The sequence below is a fragment of the Perca fluviatilis genome, chromosome 16 (genome assembly GCF_010015445.1).
Source record: "Perca fluviatilis chromosome 16, GENO_Pfluv_1.0, whole genome shotgun sequence".
NCBI classification, from domain to species: Eukaryota; Metazoa; Chordata; class Actinopteri; order Perciformes; family Percidae; genus Perca; species Perca fluviatilis.
In genome coordinates this window covers 20,095,772-20,116,818 of record NC_053127.1, presented here as the reverse complement: position 1 = coordinate 20,116,818, position 21,047 = coordinate 20,095,772, and the positions used below count along the sequence as shown (strand labels likewise).

Below are 21,047 nucleotides of genomic sequence, written 5' to 3'. Positions count from 1 at the left end.
TTAAAAGGTCAGGAGAGGAGATGGTGTTCCATCTGTGCTTTGTTTTGTATAATGTCCTTTATCATCTTGTATTTAAAAGAAACTGCAGGTGAAGGTGCTGCATGGGCACTTCTAGGCTATTTGAGAAACAATATTTAGAAAATGAATACATTTTATCACACAAGTTCAGTAAGAACCACTTTCAGTAAATCATCAAAACAGAGTTTAAAAGGCATTTGAGAACAGACTATGTATCTATTAAAGGAGATTGATGATAATATATATATATAGGCCTATATATATTCTTTTTTTTTTAAATAGGCCTACTCTTTAATTATATGAATCTCTTAACTGAGTTTTGAAAGAAAGTAGCCTATTGGTTTGTTTACCACTACACCGTTGTCTTCACTGTGCCTGTTCAGGGACGAAACAAATAGTGAGTTGCACATATTCAGGCTAATATTCAATCCGCCCTGCTGCTGACCGTGAAGTGACTGTCAGCGGATCTCTCTCACGCGCTCTAAATACGGTCGCGCGCCTTCGGAGAACTCGGTTGGGTCTGTGATGCTTGTTCCGCCGACTGTCGCTAAAAATTCTTCAGGTTATCAACCATAATACATGTATTAACAGCACATGGAGGGAACGCTGATGCCGGTTGCAGTGTTGGAAAATTGGAGAGGGATAATGCTGTGCTGAGTCAAATGTGAGTACAACAGCTTTACTTTCCACCCCAAAACAATGACGGGTATGACCAATACATGTGCCAAAGGCATGTTAAACTTCAGGTCTAAGCACTAACGTTATTAGGTATGCCAAAAACCAGGTTTAGAATCATAACTTTCATACTTAAGAGGTGTTTCATGATAGAAAATATTTCAAACGTGACATATTTTGACATATAGCCTATTCACCCTTCCTGTTGGCTATTTGAGTAAAGTATATCTTTAAAGTAGAAACATATTCAGGCTAGGTAACGTAAACTACTTGGTTGGGAGTTGAATCTATTAAACTCCTCACCTTAGAATACATTAGGCAAACATTTGTTCCAGCTACAGTGCATTAAGTAGCCTAATGTATTGATTTTATTAATTGGAACCTTATGTAATTAGTCCATGGCTTGTCCAAAGCAGACCCTAAATAGTCCAAATTTGAATAGGAGTGTAAAATGTAAGTCTCAGGAAAGTCTGGGCAAGTCAGGAGTCTATTGTGTGTCTAAGGAAATAGTAGAAAAATAATCAGTGGAAATCTTTGCAACCAAACAACACGTTGGCCCTACCTTATAAATATTTGTTATGGGCAACAACTACTACACTTGTGTGCTCTCCATACCCATTGTGAAGATGAAAGAGGAAATAGGAAGACGCCACTGTAAATCCAGACAACTGGTCAAAAGCTCCATGCTTTAGCCTTCCTGTTTTTCATACCTCAGATTAGTGCAATACATCTTCCATGCCTTCTGCTGTCTGATGACACCCACAAGCACAGTTTGTTATTGCCTGCTGCCTTCTTGTGGATTCTTTGTTTTTTGTTCATTTTGGGATTTGCCTCTGGATTGTAGAGGTCAGGGATGGTGGAAGAGGACGGTCATGTGGTGAAGGAGAAAACAGAGGCACGGACATCGGAATGCCACAGGCTGTCTCACTGCTGCCCTTCCTGCTTGCGCTCATGGGATATGGTAAGTGTCACTACACTATCTTATCAACATAACTATGTGTTTAAAAAAGCTGGATTATTTATTTTTAATTCATCTGGTCAAGCAAACAAATGTTAACTTAAATGAGCTGTACCACCCTGGAGGAAAGGGCAGAGGAATGAAGTAGGTTATGGAGGGTCAGCCTCTTCCTCTTCCCACACCCTCTTTGCTTTGTGAGGATGTGAGGTTTACACAACAGGATTTACCTATTACACAGCACAATAGCTCTTGAAATAATATGCTACTGTGCTACAACATTTTTACTTTTCCCCTGGGTACTGATATTGTAATAAGATACTCGGAGGTACTGTTCAGCCATTAACTACTTAATTTATTTTGTCGAATTGTGTGAAATATGTAGCTTACTACTACTGATGCTTAAAAGTTGTTTATTTGGATTCACAGTGTCTGTGCTGAAAACTGAGCTCATTATTTAGTTTTAATGAGCAAATTCCATCACTTGTGGCTGCTGTGTGGTCATTAAAATTGAACTTGACATGGGAAATATATCAATAGGCCTATACATAATTTATTTTTATATAATTGTAGATGGGAATATTTTGAATGATGATGCACAATTATGTTGTCAGAAGTGAAGCAATTAAGTCACATTTCTTCCAGATTGATTTCTAAAAATGGTGTCAACTAAAAATGCCAGTTCCCATTTGACTTCCACTTTCCATACAGTCCAAACATTAACTAGTCAACTTTACCTGTACTATTCCACATCCTAAACAGATGTTAGGATCTATCAATTCTAGAAAACCTCATGTTGTTGAATCACTGCAGTAAACTTAGCCAGAAACAGACCCTATGTGTATCATAACAGACAGCTTGCACAGTCACATCAAGAAAATTGAAAAAACAGATATACAAACCACATACTGTATATAAAAATCGATAACAATTTAAAATCTGTGTGACCACATTTTACTCATATTAAACATACTCAGAAATGTGTGTGCAAGGATCATAAACAATAGGTAAAATAGTCTTTCTCTTTGCCCTTTCTGACTTCTGTGCATCCTTTCCTGTAGCTTTTGCAGGGCTCAATATCTGGCCCTCCTTCCACGTTGCTCTTAGCAACGCCAGTGTATTTGTGGAATTCAGCACTAGATCCAACAGCAGCACCATCCGCAACACAAGCCTCTCTCTGGTCAACACAGAAACCAACACCACCCTTCTCACAAGGACTCTCCCCAACAACCAATCGGCCGGTAAGGTGGAGTTCAACTGTTCTTGCTTCCTGTATGCAGGAACTTTCCGGTTCCTGCTGAGGCAGACCAGCATCTCTGCTTTTTCTCGTGTTAATGGCACCCACGACAGTAGCACAGAGAGCACTTCCTGGTGGTGGAGTTCAGAACTGCAGGTGCAGTGGCCCACCTTTCACATCGCTGTGGACAGGGCTAGAAACCACTCAGGATCTTTTCAGGCAAGACAAACAAGATATTAAACTTTACACACTAAGTTGGTTTATTGTGCTGCAGAATGGTGATCAGAGTGATTTATATTCTCTTCTTCTATCTCCAGGTTGGGATATCCACTAATGAACACTTTCAGGCTTGCTCCAGCGGCATTGACTCGGCTCTCTTCCTAGAAGTCAGCTACATGGAGTACAACCAGATAGGGCGAAACAGCATCGACAAGGTCCAAGCCCGCACCCGACACCCAATAAAACCCCTCCGTTCCCAGAGTGTTGAGCTGTCCTGTGCTTTCCCCTTCACAGAAAGAGACTTCATACGAGTGGCTTTACGGTCTCCTCATTCAGCACAGGATGTGAAGAGCTCTGGACCTCTCTACCTGTCCCGTATCTTCTCCTATAAGCTGCTGGTGGAAAACACCCATGCTTACAGGAGTGCTTGTGAAGGGACTATGACTGTTAAACTGATAACCCCACCTTGTGCTCACATCAATGGCAAAGTAATGCTGTATAAGGATGCGGGTGTTGGAAGAGGGGTTGCTGTTTCCTCTGGGATGGAAGCAGGTGGAACAGCAGTGATGGAGTTTGGACCAGATGAGCCCTCTTCACCTCTGTTGGCCTTTAACTGGCTGACTCAGGGAGAGAATGAGACAGAATTCAACTGTTCTGTGTTTTACCCAGGAAGGAATAAGTACTGCTTTCGCTTTGTTTTCAACTTCAGTCGCTCCCCTAGTCCAGCACAGACCTGTTTGGTGGTTCACAGGAGTATAGGTAAGATTTAATAGGTCCACACGTTCACGTTTGGCAGCTGTCAGGAATACATTTACACTGATATTCTGAGTAAAACCTGGATTTTAAGGAAGGGAAAGAGTTGCTTTGCTTTATTCATCCACATTTTCCCAGATTGACAAAATGTGTTGGTGAATAAAATTCAGTCAGTAATTAAGGAATGGCCTTATTATGGAGTAGTCAAGAAGACTTTTTCAAGAAGACATTTTGACTTGTCACAGTAGGAAAAGCACAGGTGTTAAAATGAAAATGAAAGAATTCCACTTAGCTGCTTTGGTTTCCGGTTCCTGGCATTGTGTCTGCTTGCTCATTGTCACACTGTCATTCCATATTTATAAATAGCAATATCCTGTTGGGATTGAACATTGCATCATGAAAAAAAGATGACATTTTCATAAGTTTATTATTATGCAAACTTTAAGAAGAGAAAAGAAAGACCGTATCATTATTTGCTATTTTAGGGCATGCAAGACAGAATTTTTTTGTTTGATATTGAGATCGAGGGTGACCTATGTCGACATGACAAGATCACACATTATCCGTGTAGTGAGATATTGAGCTGCTATATAGAAATTGTTATAGTAGGATATGAAAATGCCGTGTGAAAACTGAGCATCATCATATCAAACCATGAAATCAATGCCAATGTAACCTATCAAATAAATAAAATAGGCATCATACTAAAATTTCAAACTCAGCACAGTGTACAGATACATAACTGAGTCATTCATAAGAAATTATAATATTCAACATATATATATATATATATATATATATATATATATATATATATATATATATATATATATATATATATAAGTCCCACTAAATTTAAGGCCACTTTAAATAGATATCCATTGAAGTGTCACAATCTCATTATAGAAAGTTGCTTGTGTCGCTGTGTCCTAAATAAATCATGCTGGGTGATGTCAGGTGATGTCACAGATATGGTTGAGCATTTTTCAGCTCCATGTAGTAGGGTCCAATTTGTTAAAACTTCTACCGGCTTTTTATTTCCCTCAAAATGATCCCAGCATTGCATGAAATTGACATTAACAACACAGGGTTAATGCTTGTACACGTACTAATTTATCTGCAATAAAAAAAAAAAATTAGGCAATCTGTTTTTCTGCAGAGTCATGGGGCCCGTGGCTGCCATGGAGTGTGTGCAGTGTGAGCTGTGGAGAGGGGGTGAGGGAACGAGTGCGTGAGTGTTTGCTGCCCTCAGGTGTGGGAGGGATGCAGTGCACCGGCATGGTGAAGGAACAGTCTCTCTGCTCACTGGAGGACTGTGCCGGTCAGTCTCTTCATTTTATGTGGAATTTAACTTTCTCATAGTTCCTCACATTTCTAGACTAGAAAATAAAAAAACAACTAGATGCCCTGTGGAGCATACTTCACATATTAAGATAAGTGTCTCCCTTTCTTCCCAGTGTTGCCTGCTCCTTCTCCATCCCTCCCCCCTGTGGCTGTCAGAGTTGTGCCCCTAGGTGGTAACATGGTTGTGGTGGCTGGTATCTCCCTTTGCCTAGCTGTGATTCTGGCTACTGTTGTGGTGACTTTGTGGAGAAAGCTTTGCAAGACCCCTCAGTGCAGCTCTGTCCGCAGAGGCTCCATGCATTCCCCTGGAGGACGCAAGCTTTCCGATGAGGCATCCATTTGTGGCCACAGCCTCCAAAGACCGAGCCTGTCTGACGGCCATGGCCCCCTGGGAGGCGTGGGTGTAGCCCAGAAAGACAGGCCTTTCCTGGGCAGTCAGTCTTTCTCACAGACCCTGGTGATACCTCTCTCACAGGACCCAGAAAGACTGTCCCCCACAGGTCAGAAGATGTTGCCACCTATATTTGGGTATGTTTAGAATATTGTTTTCTTTCTTCACACATAGAACATTTTTTTCAAACTTATCCTGTCACTTCCCAATCTCAGAAATACCAATTTAATTGTCCTCCAGGTACCGATTGGCTCAGCAGCAGTTGAAAGAAATGAAGAAGAAGGGGTTAAAGGAGGCAACGCAGCTGTACCATGTCTCTTCAAGCCCAGTTCATGACACTGTGGTGGAGACATCAGCTTCCCCCACAAACTCCCCCATCCCTGCACCAACTGGATTCGCTCATCTCACACTCCCTTTGGGCCTCCAGGACGACGCTAACCACAATAATTTTTGTATTGCAGAGAGTAGGGTCACACCGGACAGACTGAGTCCCAGAGTGGAGCTGGTCTTAGGTCCTTCTGTCTCTGCTCATGCTAGTGGGGGCAGCTCAAAATGGCGTGACCGCACTGCTGACTGGGTGGAGATGGTAGAGAGGAGTGGGTTAGCAGGTTTCAGAGGAGGAGGAGATGCAGGATTGGAAAACTCCTATCATAAGAATCCAAATTTCCGCAGGACCTCCAGTTTTAATGACACCAAACCCCAGCCTCTATCCTCTGTACACTCCAGACAGTTCAGAGAAAGGAGCATGACCCAGGTCACCTATCCACCTCTATTTATGTGTTCTGTGTAGTTATTATGTTAAAGCCTTTTCAATTAACAAAGATCATACATGTGTCCTTTTCAGGTGGGATCTCGGACCCTTCCTGAAGGAAGTTGTTGGAATAAAGCAGGACGGGAGAGGCAGCCATACAGCTCTTACCCCATTCCAGAGTACGGGGCCCCAGAGTGGGCAAAATCCAGACCACAGAGAAATGACCAGAGGAAGCCCTGGATAGAGAAAGCTGCTCCTTCTCACAACAATGAACTCAAACACACAGGAACCAACACAAACAGCATATCAGCATCTGAGAAACATGCTAAAGCAAACCTCAGTGGCACTGGGGAAAGGCAAATTAGTGATGAGACAGGAGGTGTTGAGGGAATCTCAGGGATTGGGGGTCCAGCCACGGGGCCTTCCAGCCTGAGTGTGGATCGCGCACAGCGAGCTGAGCAGAACTGGAACCGTCGCGGCCCATCACCTATTCAGAGGAACATCCTGGCCCGGAAATTAAAGGAGGCTCAGTCGTGCTCTGGGGTCAAAGGGCGGCAGCGCAGCTCCACCTTTAGTGTATCGCCCCTGGAGCAGAGGAAAAGTCTCTGCCACTCTCTGCCAATGTCTGGAGGCTTCAGCAGCAGTGGGGGCTCACCCTACAGGCTGAGTGAGGCAGAGCAGAGGATGTTGGACCTAGATCTGTCCTCAGCATATGTAGGGGAAGAGGACTAAAGGTCTGTAGTACTATACGGCAGGAATTGCTATCGCTATTAGCATTTATTCCTAACCTAAATCCTCTCCGCTATATCTGTGACTTAAAGTGCTCATATTATGCTTTTTGGCTTTTTCCCTTTCCTTTATTGTGTTATTTATCTTTTTGGTGCACGTTATAGGTTTACAAAGTGAAAAAGCCCAAAGTCCACCCCAAAGGGACTTACCATCTTCCAGAGAAAACACTGTTCACAAACTGCTCCAAACAGCTCTATTGTAGTCCAGCCGAATGTGCGTCACTTTGTAACACACGTTATAATGCTCGCCTAGTTGCTAGCATGGCACGACCTCATGCTCTGCAACTGACTAGGTAGCAGTACTTACTCTGCATGTGCAACTCCCAACAAAGATGGTACAGAAGTGAGATAACTCACTCTGTAGCTAAAACAGAGAGCTCAACACACAGGGTGAAAAGAGGAGCTGCAGCAATGTGCAGTACAACAAAATATGGTGTTTTCTGAAAATTAAACCAGATAAACCTATTCTAGTACAACCTCTAAATATAATTATGAACCTGAAAATGAGCATAATATGAGCACTTTAATCTTAACACAGATACACATATCAGTGAATATTGTATTGTATGTTAGAGAATGTTTGCTCAAATATAAGGAGAGCAAAACATGATTTTTTCTGAATATGTATTTAAAGTTCTGTTTGAAAAATATATATATATATATATATATAAAATATGTTCTATTGTTTTTTTTATTGAAATTGTTTAAATACTTCACATTTTTATATGCATCAATAATACTGTGTATGAATATATGTTTGTCTTCATAAGGTTTCTTTGTATATCAACTACTGGTTCAGTATTTACCATAAGTCATATTTAACATGGCCTTGTACCATCTGTATGTTCTGTTTAATATCAATAACAGTATTCAAAACTCTACAGAAGACAGGTTAGTCTTGTTCTACACTGCTAAATGTGCTGTTATCATTCTGTGAAGACCCACTGTACAACACTGCTGTTGTGAGAACCACTCACTACACTTTAGTTTACTGTTTAGGGACAATTTTCTATGTGTGACATAAGCAATGTAAAGCATTTTTCAGCAAAATGCACAAGGTAGAGCAACAGTATGCAGTTGTAACTATTGTTGGAGGACAGTAAAAAATGAACGTCATTGAGACATTGTGGCTAAGATGCTGTTTGGTTTATTGTTTGAGTAATATACACTTCATAGAAAGCATTGCTTACTGGAAAATAGAAGACACTGTAATATCAATATTAGATAATAGTTTCAAATGAGGAAGCAAAGGCAGAAATTTGAATACAAAGAATTTAAAAAATGACATCAGTCTTTGCCCGCATTCTTTTCACTGTGAATCACACACGGGAATGTGGTTCCTGGTGTTTTTAAATTTCCCCTGCTCCACTGCCCATGTTGTCCAAGAAAACCAGAGGCCGCACCTTCATAGTGGTGTGTCTGAGGGAATACCAAAGGCCTTTCCATGTTCCCCACACCACACCATTGTCGTACTGACCCTTGTACTTCCCTGTGCGGTAAAACTTCCCATTTAGGTTGGCTGCATGACATCTGTAGATAGAAGGGTAATATACAATGTCTAGGATGTTACATTTCCCCAAAAGACAAATTCAAGTGATTAAACCCTTGTGTATCTTTAAAGCATTTGTGTTCTAAACTAATCTTTCTTTAACAATATATTGGAAAGAACTGTGTCCTTAGCTTGACTAGTATGAGTCTTCCCAGGGTTCAATAAGCAAAACAAAACCCAGTACAGAAACTCAAACAGTATTTCTAGAGAAGTAGTTTGTGCAAATTCAAGCAGAAGAAAGATACATTTATTTGAAAGGTCTCACCTGTTGAACCACCAACCTGCCTTATTTTCCTGAGCACAGTTGCCCTGAAGGTAGCGGTCATTGTCCTGTCAATGACCACCATCGGTGTTATCACAGTCATCATTTGCACATACTGAATAATCCTGCAGTTATTAGCATCATACATCTTATAATGGTAAAAAGGGATAGATGACTAACCTGATCTCTGGTGCTGAACTGCATTCCGCTGAGGCAAGCAGACCACTGCTCTACCATCCCACCACCACCAGTCAGAGCATCTCCAGCTCGCCCACTATACAGCCCATACTGGAGACGGTACTTGTTCTGAAATAGACAATTGAGCAAGTGATGCTTCTTGAGAATCACAGTGACTTCTGATACCCCAGAAACAGAACTGTAAAATTGTCTTACAGCCTCATCAGTGATCCTGAAGTTCTCATAAAATGAATAACTTCTCTGGCCATCCCAGTCCATTAGATCTATCTTCACCAAGTTCTTACCTTCAGTGCAAAGAGATAAAGGCAACAAATGAAAGAATAGCCAACCAACCAGACAATTTAGATACTGTAAGAAAATTATTATTTTAAAAATAAAACTGATTTTAACCATTTCTGACCTTCTGAAAGAAGCGAATACATGTGCTCATTCCCCAACCAAAACTCATCATTCCACAGTTTGAAGTCACCAAAGCCATCTCTGTAGTCCACCCAGTCTCTAAAAAGAGAATTAGGCAGATCTTTTACCTCACAGCTGTAAGCTCGTTCAACACCTACACTGTCACACAATGCTGGGTTTTGCAATGATTTTGGGACTTATTATTTTCTCATGTGGGCTGCTTTCTCTGCTCAAATACCTGTTGAAGTCAACTTTTCCATGCCGTCGTTTCTGAAACACTGTCCATCCTCCTCCATCCTCCATGTCACAGTAAACCAAAAAGGGCTCCTGGTGTAATTTGGGTCTGATGCGGTAGAAACCGCTTGGTGATCTCAGTCTGTCAAACAGCTCAGAACAGTCTGGGAAAATAGCATTAAAAAGGCCATAAAGAATGCTGATTATCATCCTTACCATTGTCAGCCTGTTCTCATGAACATTGTCCGAAAAGTTAAGCACTGTAACTCGTATGATTTACACGTTTTCTTCCTGCTGCGTGTGCACCATTGACTGCTGCTGTAAGAACACGGCTGGGAATTTACAAGTCAGGGAGCGGAATTCGCTTCCCGGGGAAAACAATTTAGGACTTTCACCTGGGAAATGCGTGTTCCTTGGGAGAGTTACAATACAAACCACAATCTTTTCCTAAACTTAACTAGTCATTTTGGTGCAAAACTAAACTTTCGTTGACGCATGACGCTCACTTTTTCTTGCCTAAACTTAACCGTAATCTTCGCCGAAATGACCAGCAGCTCGATGTGCTCTGTACCCAGCGCACAGTCACCTATTATGGAGTAACTGAACCACCAACTACCGCTGCCCTGACAGATTACCACGAACGGCAGCTCGCGGTGCTCTGTACCCGGCTCACAGTCACCTATTCTGGGGTAACTGAACCACCAACTACCGCTGACCTGACGGAGCACAATGCTGAGCACCATAGTCGGCGGCACGAAGCTGTGTAGTAGCTTAAACAGCTAGCAACTGCCGATCAGTAGCCGACGTCACGTGACCACTCGGAGGTCTCCTAGTTTTTGTAAAATATCATCCATTTTAGTGTGCATAACTTTTCGTTTGATATCACGAACCCGTTCATGAGAATGCGTTGCCAATGTAAGCCACGTTCTTCATGTTGCATATATTAGGTCATAGTTCTTCCATGCACTGTGGGCTCTGTAATTTGCACATCCGAAACTGTAATTTGACTTAAAATAAACACATATATGACATGATGTAAGCTTTTCTTACCTCTGTCGTGGACAATCAAACTGCCTGCTGCTGGAAGTGATTTCATCACTGTCAGATCATGACTGTCTAATGTCCCACTGCTGTTGTGGTTTACACTGGGAGGTGCGTCAGTTTCAGGTTTAGTATTAGATAAAGCAGGTTGAAATGGCCGGAAGTGCATTTGCAAGTGCTCAACCTGCCAAGTCCCGATCAAAAGTTTATTCTCCAGTTTCCTTATGCTGCGTTTGAGAGCTGCAACCTCTGGCCCGCATGATTCCTCTGCCTTCAATGAGGAAAACCAAAGTTATACATGAAATTTCTACCCATTTGTTGTACTATGCCGGTAAACAGAGAGGGGCCAGCAAAAGCATAGCTGGCCGCATCTGCAGGCATATAAACAGATTTTCACTCTGGACATTCTAGGAATGACAGTTATGTAAAAGCCTGACTGTGATTTGTGCTTTTTGAACCATATGTTTTACATTTTCAATGATACAATAACTAAGATTCTGAAGCCCTTAAAGAGTTGGATAAGCTACTTACTGACACCGGTGTAGAAGAGGCCATGGTTGGGCACACCAAAGCCAGAAACAGCAACACTGGCATGACTTCTAGGAAGAAGTCTTTTGCTGCAATAACAGTCTGAAATTATAAAAACATAATTAAGATTAAAGAATAAACCGATACTACAATTCTTCAAACTTTCTTCAAAATCTCTGCACCACCAGCCTACCTTCATTTCACGGTGCTTCTGCTTGTTTTTGCCAGGTGCAGTGTTCTTTTCCTCTGAAAATGTGTCAGTATTATTTATAGACTGGGCTGGTTCTGCATGGTCCATATTAGAGGATCCAGACTCGACAACCTTGCCAAACAATGAACTTTTGAGCCAGTTTGATGTACTGACAAAGTACTGTCCTTATTTCATTCTAAAATGCGTATAGTATTTTCCTATTTAAATTAATGGTTTATGTTCATTGTACTCCCAAAGGACATATAGTGTCTTCAATAAACAGAAACCCAGGGGTTGTTTTGCAGTAGCTACAGCAAAGTTAGAGTAGCCTACATGGAAAAGGGATATGGGAAAGGATGTTGATTAGACATGTCTTTAAAGGTCCCATGACATGGTGCTCTTTGGATGCTTTTATATAGACCTTAGTGGTCCCCTAATACTGTATCTGAAGTCTTTCCAGGAATTCAGCCTTGGTGCAGAATTACAGCCACTAGAGCCAGTCCTACAATGAGCTTTTCTTAGGATGTGCCATTTCTGTGACTGTAGCTAATGAGGAGGAGAGAGGGGGGCAAGATGGAGAGTGGGGGTGTGGCCTTGACCAACTGCCACTTTGCTCATTTGAAAGCCATGATGTCTCTCTCTCATGGGTGGGCCAAATTCTCTGGGCGGGCAAAGCATAAGGAGCAAGATTCCAGATCGGCCCATCTGAGCTTTCATTTTCTCAAAGGCAGAGCAGGATACCCAGGGCTCGGTTTACACCTATCGTCATTTCTAGCCACTGGGGGACCATAAGCAGGCTGGGGGAACGCATATTAATGTTAAAAAAAACTCATAAAGTGAAATTTTCATGCTTTAAATGTATCCAACCAACAGCCAAAAGACCCAAGTGATGCATTAAATCCACAATGATTTGAACAAAGCAGTAAATCCACTTCAAGTGCTGTGGATATGACTCCCTCTTGTGTTGGTTTGTAGTCGGTGGTAAAAAACGGTGTTATAAACAACACGGTTTAAATCTTTTTTATTGAAAAGACACCCATATCAAATCTAAATTTTTACTACGTCATTAAAAAAAAAGAAATTAATGACTGTGATAGCCTAATGCTATGTCTTCGACCATGACTTTAGGCAATTTAAAAAAAAAACAATATTGTTATTATATTGTTCTACCTTGGTCTGCGGCATCTTACTTTAATTCAGCCTTTCCCTTGGTTTTGCCAAACGTTTTATAACGGCATGCATTTAACTAAATAAAATATAATTTACACACGTTAGTTAAAAACGTTACAACAAAAAAGCACTTGCTGTCAATTTTTTTTTGCCATTATGCCATTATCCTTGCAACAGGCTAAGGCTTTTTGAGAATGCGCAACAATTAAAAACATATGTTACAGAGAGGAGGGAGATGGGAGAGGGCAGTAGAAGCCGGTTGGCTGACATTTTAATGCGAATACTAGCACTGGTTTAAAAAAAGCTTTGTACAGGAAGGTTGGTCACAGACTAAGTCAGTTTTCGTGTAAAGTGGTTCTGATAAGAAAGATGAGTAAAGAATAGCGAGGAAAAGGAGGGCAGAGCTTTTTTCACTGAGCTCCAGGAAGTCCGAAACTCCTACGCTTGCAAAAAACGAAGAGGAATAGCGAATGAAAAAAAAAAAAATGAAAATCTACCCGGTTAACCTTTGAACCGTCTTCCTTTGTCCTCACAAGAAGTCACAAGACAAACTCCCGTATAATTTCACGAATGACAGTCCTAACGGTAAGCAGGCGCTGAGAGTTTAGATTAGAATTTTTGGGGCTAATTTGGTTTCAACTGGGAAACAACCAGTCCAAGGAGAGGAAGAGACTGTGGGAAGGTGCTGAAAAGAAAAGAGGAAAAGAGGAGCTGAAAGGCGGGTGGTTTGTGTTGTTGAATCTAGCTGGATGTTTTAATTTTTCCTATAGGCAATAATGCATTCTGGATACTTTCTTAAGCAACTTGCTAACTACTTCTTGCTTGCTATGCACCAAAGGCAGGACTCGGGAATGCTGTAAACACTGGATGCCATGGGATAAGTTCTAGGAAGCACTAGGCTAATGCACCCAGGATGTTGATCATGATTTGTTTTTCTTTTAAAAGGGGGGATTTATGTGAAAGAGATGAAGCATTTAATTTCAGTACAGGACACAACGTTTTTGTCCTCTTGCTTGCCTTTTTAACATTGCAACTTTGGAGCAACATGCTGAACAAGGGAGTTTTAATCTTTTCACACTCTTGTTTTTAAATGCAGACAATCCACGTTAAGAACAAAGCAAGAAGGAAGACACATATATCATGTCCTCTGTCTATTTCAGTCCAGGGTCGGATTCAGGTGTAAATGGGTGAGGAATGTTTTAATGTTTGAACTGCTGTTTTATTTGACATGTGAGTGTGGTGGTGTTGTTTTGGAGGGCAGTGTGTCTTTTTAGTCTGCTTTTTTGTTAAGATCTTATATTGTTTATGTTATCTATCTTGCTATCCTTTTCTATTAGAAACATTGCAAAAATGGAGGATGCTAAAGTGGAGATTGACGATGGAAAGGATGAGAGTGTGGTACCAGACACAATGTATCAGTAAGTTTATACATCTTGCACTCCAAACAGTTTTGTGTGCAACACTTTTATTCAGAAGCATATTTACTGGCAGGCATTACTTTCTTTTCTCCTTTGCAGCAATATCCGGAAGAAGATAGCACCTTTTGTTATGTCCTTTGGATTTCGGTGAGTGTGTTTTGCAAACTCTTTTGGAGGACAATGATGGTTCTTTAATTGCCTGGTAGTGTTTGATGATGCTGTCTTTTCTTCTAGTATATTTGGAGTGATATTGATCCTAGTGGACTTTGTGCTGGTCATTGTTGACTTATCCCTGCCAGCCAAGAGCAGAGAGGTTGGAGATGCCTTAGAGGCCGTGTCCCTCACTATCTCCTTCTTCTTTCTTGCTGACGTTCTCTTGCGGGTCTATGTGGAAGGGTGAGTGAGAAAGGAAGGCCTTGCATGCAGTTGTGTAGTAGTATAGCCACTTTTACCTTTTGTGAAGCTTATGTTAATTATTAGCTGACACTGTGTTAGAAGAGGGTTCATTCAGGCACTAGTTTGTGGTTTTGCTGTAATAGATTGCAAAATATTGTAAACTTGCTAGTGAATGTGAGAACCAGAAATCTTTTGAAAGAGTGACACAAACATTCCCGGAGTCCGCTGTCAGCAGAAACCAAAAGTGATTAGCTGTTAAACAGGAAGTTATGAGAGGAAGCTGGACAGGAAATGTATGGCATGTATGGGGCTTCTCCTTGGAAAACATAATGACTCAGAGTACTAGTAGTGTCACTGAATAAATACTTCCTACTACAGTAATGTTAGATTTAGGCACATACTATTAGTTGCATGATCTGGGCAGTTTGTTCCAACAGCATGGAAATTCTCTCATGTTGTGTTCAATTAACCACATTTTAGGTTCAAAGTTTACTTCAGCTCCATGCTGAACATCATAGATGCCTGTGTTGTGGTTATCACGCTGGTGGTGACCATGATCTACACCTTCACTGACCTGTCAGGAGCCGAGCTCATCCCCAGGTACCTGCTTTCCACAGCTAACGGACATGTAATATCACTAGAAATGGCTCAAACTGTTGTGTTGGACATTTGGTCTTTTTGTAAAGTGGATAAAGAATCATAAAAGTACATGGAGGCTTCAAGGACGATTTGAATTTGGGTATAAAGGTTTAGTTTATAATAATCCACAAATTGTTGTTCAGTTTAGCCTTCACACACTCATAGTCCACCCACACAGGAGTTTTCACTTACGTTGCCTGATTAGACCTCTTCTCAGGACTGTGTATAAACTGTGCTCAATTTAACTCTTTAATGGACAATTTAATCTCCCTCACTCTCCTGTTAGTTTGTTTGCACCTGTGAGGTGGGACCGTTTACACCTCTCTCCATAGAGTTTGGTGACATCACAGAATTCCCAGCTTTCAACTGGCTGTCTCATCAGCCACAGTAATTAAAACACCTGTGTGGGCGAGCAGGGCCTTTAAGATTATTACAGTGGTACTTTCAAATTTTGGGAACCCTTTAAATACTGCAAAATCAAAGATTATTTTTCCTTTGGGAGCTCTGTTACTATACATATTTTGCAAGGATTTAGGCAATAAAAATGCGAACGCTTCAGTGGATTTTTTTTACTTATTTAATAATAATATTGCGAGATTGTGATTGTGATAGACATCATTTTTCTTTCTAAATGTTTCATAACGAGCAGAGTATTTCATTGAAATAATCCGTTTTGTTTAACCCAGACTGAGCAATCAACAATCAATACAGGGAACATCAAAAATGATTGAACACATTTTGAATATACTTAAAAATATCTTAAAAATACTGATTAATACCATATTATTGTTTTTATAATTTTTTTATAAATACCTTTTTATAATACTACATTATACCCAATGCCATTAAGATGTTTACATTTGTTAATTGATTCATAAATTCATTTTTCTTTCTTTCATCAGGGTGGTGACATTTCTCCGTTTCCTGAGAATAATAATCTTGGTGAGAGTTTTCAGACTGGCAGCTCAGAGGAAAGAGCTGGAGAAGGTCACCAGGAGGATGGTAAGCTCCTCACCATGGATGCATTGAAAACTGTGAATAACTAATGTAGTGAAGTCCACTGGAGTCTCCTGGAGGATTGCAGCTTTGTAGAATTAGGGTTGGCATCAAGAGAGAAGAGGTCTACTACTTCCTAATCATTGACCTGCTGTTTTTCTCAGGTTTCTGAGAACAAGCGCCGTTATCAGAAGGATGGATTTGATCTTGACCTTACCTATGTCACAGGTAGTTGTTACATGCCGTGTAATGCAAAACACCCACCATAAATGCATGTCAGAAAATGCATGACTAAAATATACATGACTAAAAAAAATGACACCCTTTTTAAGAAGTGGAACATTTGTTTACATCTTCTGTAGACCGTGTCATTGCCATGTCTTTCCCCTCCTCTGGGAAGCAGTCATTCTACAGGAATCCAATCAGGGTAAGTCTGACACAACCAGGGTACATGCATTACTAACTTTTGATGGTTTTAATCTAAATACGCTCACCAATTTAAAAATTAATCTATTCATACGCACCATTGTTACAAGGAACTTATAACATAAAGTACACACACACACACACACACACCTCCACAGGTGTTTTAACCTATTCCTGTTCTCTTGCTGTGCAGGAAGTGGCGAGATTCCTGGACACTAAACACCAAGACCACTATAAAGTTTACAACCTGTGCAGTAAGTTGGCACCTCCTCTCGTCACGTGCACGGCATTCCTTTGTATGTAGAACCACACAAACCATGTCAACATTATCTTTTGTTTCCAGGTGAGAAAGGCTACGACCCCCAGTTTTTCCACTACAAGGTTGAACGGGTGTTTATTGATGACCACAACGTCCCCTCGTTGGAGTGTGTAACATTTTCTGTTTTAATGTTTTGTTTCACCTCCCCCTTTTGTTCATAATTATACTGAAGCACTTTGGATTACAGCTACACACCTTTTGTTCTTCTAATGGTATCGATGCATTAGGTTGACATTATTGACACAACCATAATGCCTGCAAATTACATTTACATTTCACTGTGTGCTGTCAAAAAAGTTTATCTTATCTAGCGTGTTTGCACAGTTTTGTCTAGGTGTGTGTAATATTTCTGTAAAGTATTATGAACACATACAGAAACAGGATGTATCACTAACTAGCATTATGTGTTGTACAGTAGTTTGCCAGGTTATCTCAATGTCTTTATCATTGTATGTTCTACTATGTGTCTCAGGGACATGCTAAAATACACAGCAAACGTGAGGGAGTGGATGTCCGCTGATCCCAAAAACATCATCGCTATTCACTGTAAAGGAGGGAAAGGTGATGCCAAAAGATCCTGACTTGTTTCATTCTCATTATGGGAATTATTTGAGTTGAACAAAGACACTAGTTTAGTGTACAGTTGCTGAATGTGTTTAACTTTCACTCTTAGTTTACCCTCTACTGCTCTCTTTCACAGGACGCACAGGTACTATGGTGTGCACCTGGTTTATTGACAGCGACCAGTTTGAGAGCGCACAGGTACATATGAGATTTGGTCATGGAAGGGTTAATAAATGAGCAAAACATTTTCAAACACTTCCTTACATTGATTTCTGTTTGTCCACCAGGACAGTCTGGAGTATTTTGGTGAGAGGAGGACAGACAAGAGTCGGAGCTCCAAATTTCAGGGAGTGGAGACTCCCTCTCAGGTAAGAACAAGTCACTCAGGGGCCAAACTAACAGACAATTCTTTTTTAATAGAGGCATTTATTAGAACTCCCCCCCCCCCATTTTAGGACTTTGTGTAGAATTTGAAAACAGTCTGACTGGCACCTTCCAGTGGTAGTACGAAAAATTAAACAATGGCAGACCAGGGGTGAAAGCAGCACATAGACAGGACTCACTTTTTTCTTTTTTTTTCCTTAGAACTTATGCCATCAAAGTAGTTTAAGAAGATTATACAATTCCTAGCAGTCTCATCATTTACCATATATAGTGTATATCATATTTATTTGTATTATGTACAGCACACACAGTGTATACACTTGATATAAGCTCACGATTACTCTGGAGAGTTTATGACAGTTTGAATAGATTGTCAGTATAGAAAAGTTTACCTAATAAAACCTGGGACACTGTATCACTGGGTAAAGATGTTTGTGTGTGTGTGTGTGTGTGTGTGTGTGTGTGTGTGTGTGTGTGTGTGTGTGTGTGTGTGTGTGTGTGTGTGTGTGTGTGTGTGTGTGTGTGTGTGTGTGTGTGTGTGTGTGTGTGTGTGTGTGTGTGTGTGTGTGTGTGTGTGTGTGTTCGATCCACAGAGCCGGTACGTGGGGTACTACGAGATCATGAAGGACAAGTTCAATAGACAACTGCCTCCACCTCAAAGCCTCCGGATCAAGAGCATCCGCATCCATTCCATAGCAGGTAGAACCCAGCTAACCAGCAGGGCACTCCCAACACATAACTTTATCCTTTACATATCTCTTGTGCCTATGGTATTATGTATATCTGCTCCCCCCCCCCTCTCACCCAGGTGTGGGTAAAGGTGATGGTAGTGATTTCAAGGTGAAGATAATTGTGAAGAAAGAGCTGGTATTTCAATGTGTGTGTGCCAAACAGGAGAACTGTACAGTAAGTCTCACACACTCGACACAGCATGCACTCATTCATTGGTTGAATGTAGGCCTGGGCGAAAAATTTGTTAAATTAATTAAACAAATTTTTTGTTGAGGGCGATTTAAAAAATAAGTAAATCGAGTTTTTGTGTAATGGCGCATTTTTGGCTCCCCGGAGCTTCCGTAGTGTTAGTTTCACCAAAGAACTTCTAATATATCAAGAAGTGCCACTCCCTCATTACTTCCGGGTTCTGAACTGGTTGCAGTTCCAGCAGAGTTCCATATAGAATCACAGGCCAGTGCAGAATGAATGGGGCTCTATGGAGCTATACCCCTCAAAAAACACTTTTCTCAGGATATAATTTTTTGTCTAGTAATTTGAATGTTGCATTCGAAAGGGGAGGCTAAAAAAATACACACTGCTGTGTGTTAGATTTTTTTAAAGTCACTTTTTTGATCTAAAAAGCCTTTTTAAAATGTCAATGACGTTATACACGTATACGGCCAGAGATACTGCTTTACGGCAAGCTCTGAGTCGCTTCCTTTGTTCTCTCGAGGCATCGACAACACAGCTAACAGGTAAGGCTCTCCCTGTTAATACATGTGCTAGAAAGAGGTTTGCTAATGTTTTAAAGACCACACCGAAATATTCACTCTGACATTCTGGCTCTGCTTCGGATGCGGTCAAGCGGGATCTCCGATCGTAATCACTCCTTCACTGACCAATCAGCATTCATTAGCAGAATGCTAGCGTGTTATGGGCTACAACGACTCACCCTGTAAGAAATCAAAAGGACATAAGTACTCGTTCATTCAACTTTCGACCTATAACCCATGTTGAACTTGCAAAAACTACAATCAAATCTGAGGTTTCTCAACGACAATCAGGCGAAAGAGACAAATTTAGCCGTCTAGCTCCATAGAGTCCCATTCATTTTGCACTGGACCGCGATCACCCCCAGTGGAACTCTGGTGGAACTGCAACCAAAATCCGGTACAATGGGGCTGGATAGGGAGTGGAATGGCTTTCCGTAGACCGGCTTTGGTTTCACATAGCAGTATGGCACGCGACAACAACAACATCATAGCACCATCAAAGCCGGCCGGTGTTGAATATATAGACCCCCCCCCAAAAAAAAAAAAAACTGGTAGAGAAAACACTCAAACCAATTTATATTTCCACAAAATTGGCATGAATACACATACATGCCCCGTGTGTGTGTGTGTATATGAGTCAAAACAAAAATAAAACTTGTTTTGAACAATTTCTTTGTCATCTGCAGATTGATTTTAAGTGGAGGGAGAAAAAAATCGATTTAAATCTTAAATTGGATTTTTTTTTTTTTTTAAATCTGGGATTTTATTTTTAAGCCATAAAGCCCAGCCCTAATTGAATGTGTGATTGTGTTTACTTTTTATATAGGTGTTTCCGGATGTGGGTGCTAATGCAGCAGTCATCAGCCTACAGAATGGGCCTGTGGTCGAAGGGGATGTGAAGATCATGTTTGAATCCAGTGCAGTGAGTGTTCGCATCTCCATCTTCAAACTGCATATTAGCATTCTGCGTTTAGCTGGAGTGTCCTATGATTCACTTTATCTTTTGGTTTAATCATTCCCCTCAGGGTCTTCCAAAAGGATACGAAGATGTTCCGTTCTACTTCTGGTTCAATACCTCCTTCATAGAGGACAACAAGTAGGTTTCTGATGCAGTCTTTTCTTTAGCTCCTTGATTCAAACTTTTCATATTCTGTGTTGCCGACTGAACTCACTCAAACTCAACACATTCCCTCTAAACTCTCCACAGGCTGTTTCTACCCAGGGAGGAGCTAGACAACCCACACAAACCAAAAACCTGGGACCTGTACAAGGAGGACTTTGGTGTCACCATGTTCTTTTCAGAACCATAATAAAAGCCCTTCAGAAAGATGAACAAATGTCTTGTTACAGTTGTGCTTTTAATTGTGAGCAGAAATCAGTAGATTAAACACTCAAGAAATTAACGAGAGTGCCGTGTTAAAATTGAAGAGGCATAAAATGACTTGTTTAAAATGTATGATCTGAAGGATAGTGGAGTACTCCACTGAGTCAAATCATACGGACTGCAGTTTTGCTCTCAAGAGTCATTTAGAACTTAAACTGAAATTTATAATGGAGATGTAGAGATTACCATTAAATGTTATATCTTCCACTGAATCAGTTGCATCTGTATGCATGTGGGGACTTTTGGGTGTCCTAAAATAGAATTTAAAAATCTGAAATGGAGTCTTATTTACATTACAGAATAGAAAACAGTTGAAAGTACTTTGTTTTGAG

At 40.8% G+C, this 21,047-nt stretch overlaps 3 protein-coding genes across 4 annotated transcripts; 2 read left to right on the top strand and 1 right to left on the bottom strand.

Annotated features, from left to right (window-relative positions):
- Nucleotides 1-473: 473 nt before the first annotated feature.
- On the top strand, nucleotides 474-7,279 carry LOC120544254 (thrombospondin type-1 domain-containing protein 1). Its single transcript, XM_039777888.1, has 8 exons — nucleotides 474-682; nucleotides 1,538-1,654; nucleotides 2,710-3,104; nucleotides 3,203-3,863; nucleotides 5,017-5,178; nucleotides 5,315-5,729; nucleotides 5,833-6,346; nucleotides 6,437-7,279. Exons 2-8 carry the CDS (start codon nucleotides 1,603-1,605, stop codon nucleotides 7,073-7,075), a joined length of 2,838 nt encoding a protein of 945 aa, XP_039633822.1. The 5' UTR covers nucleotides 474-682; nucleotides 1,538-1,602; the 3' UTR covers nucleotides 7,076-7,279.
- A 979-nt stretch (nucleotides 7,280-8,258) lies between these two features.
- Nucleotides 8,259-11,582, bottom strand: fgl1b (fibrinogen like 1B). The gene is made up of 9 exons (XM_039777886.1): nucleotides 11,536-11,582; nucleotides 11,346-11,444; nucleotides 10,824-11,085; nucleotides 9,778-9,937; nucleotides 9,541-9,638; nucleotides 9,336-9,424; nucleotides 9,123-9,248; nucleotides 8,946-9,010; nucleotides 8,259-8,661 (listed from the first exon to the last, which is right to left on the bottom strand). The coding sequence occupies exons 1-9, from the start codon at nucleotides 11,539-11,541 to the stop codon at nucleotides 8,481-8,483; spliced, it is 1,086 nt and encodes a 361-aa protein (XP_039633820.1). The 5' UTR covers nucleotides 11,542-11,582; the 3' UTR covers nucleotides 8,259-8,480.
- Nucleotides 11,583-12,940: 1,358 nt separating this feature from the next.
- Nucleotides 12,941-20,927, top strand: tpte (transmembrane phosphatase with tensin homology). Of its 2 annotated transcripts, none has more exons than XM_039777884.1 (19): nucleotides 12,941-13,287; nucleotides 13,799-13,889; nucleotides 14,040-14,120; nucleotides 14,220-14,267; nucleotides 14,355-14,516; nucleotides 14,997-15,116; nucleotides 16,058-16,157; nucleotides 16,316-16,379; nucleotides 16,514-16,578; nucleotides 16,771-16,831; nucleotides 16,921-17,002; nucleotides 17,369-17,457; nucleotides 17,597-17,658; nucleotides 17,748-17,828; nucleotides 18,438-18,543; nucleotides 18,653-18,750; nucleotides 20,158-20,253; nucleotides 20,357-20,427; nucleotides 20,539-20,927. In XM_039777884.1, exons 2-19 carry the CDS (start codon nucleotides 13,843-13,845, stop codon nucleotides 20,639-20,641), a joined length of 1,536 nt encoding a protein of 511 aa, XP_039633818.1. In that variant the 5' UTR covers nucleotides 12,941-13,287; nucleotides 13,799-13,842; the 3' UTR covers nucleotides 20,642-20,927. The 2 variants fall into 2 exon arrangements, with proteins under 2 accessions (XP_039633818.1, XP_039633819.1); XM_039777885.1 differs by lacking the exon at nucleotides 12,941-13,287 and adding an exon at nucleotides 13,294-13,420.
- Nucleotides 20,928-21,047: the final 120 nt, after the last annotated feature.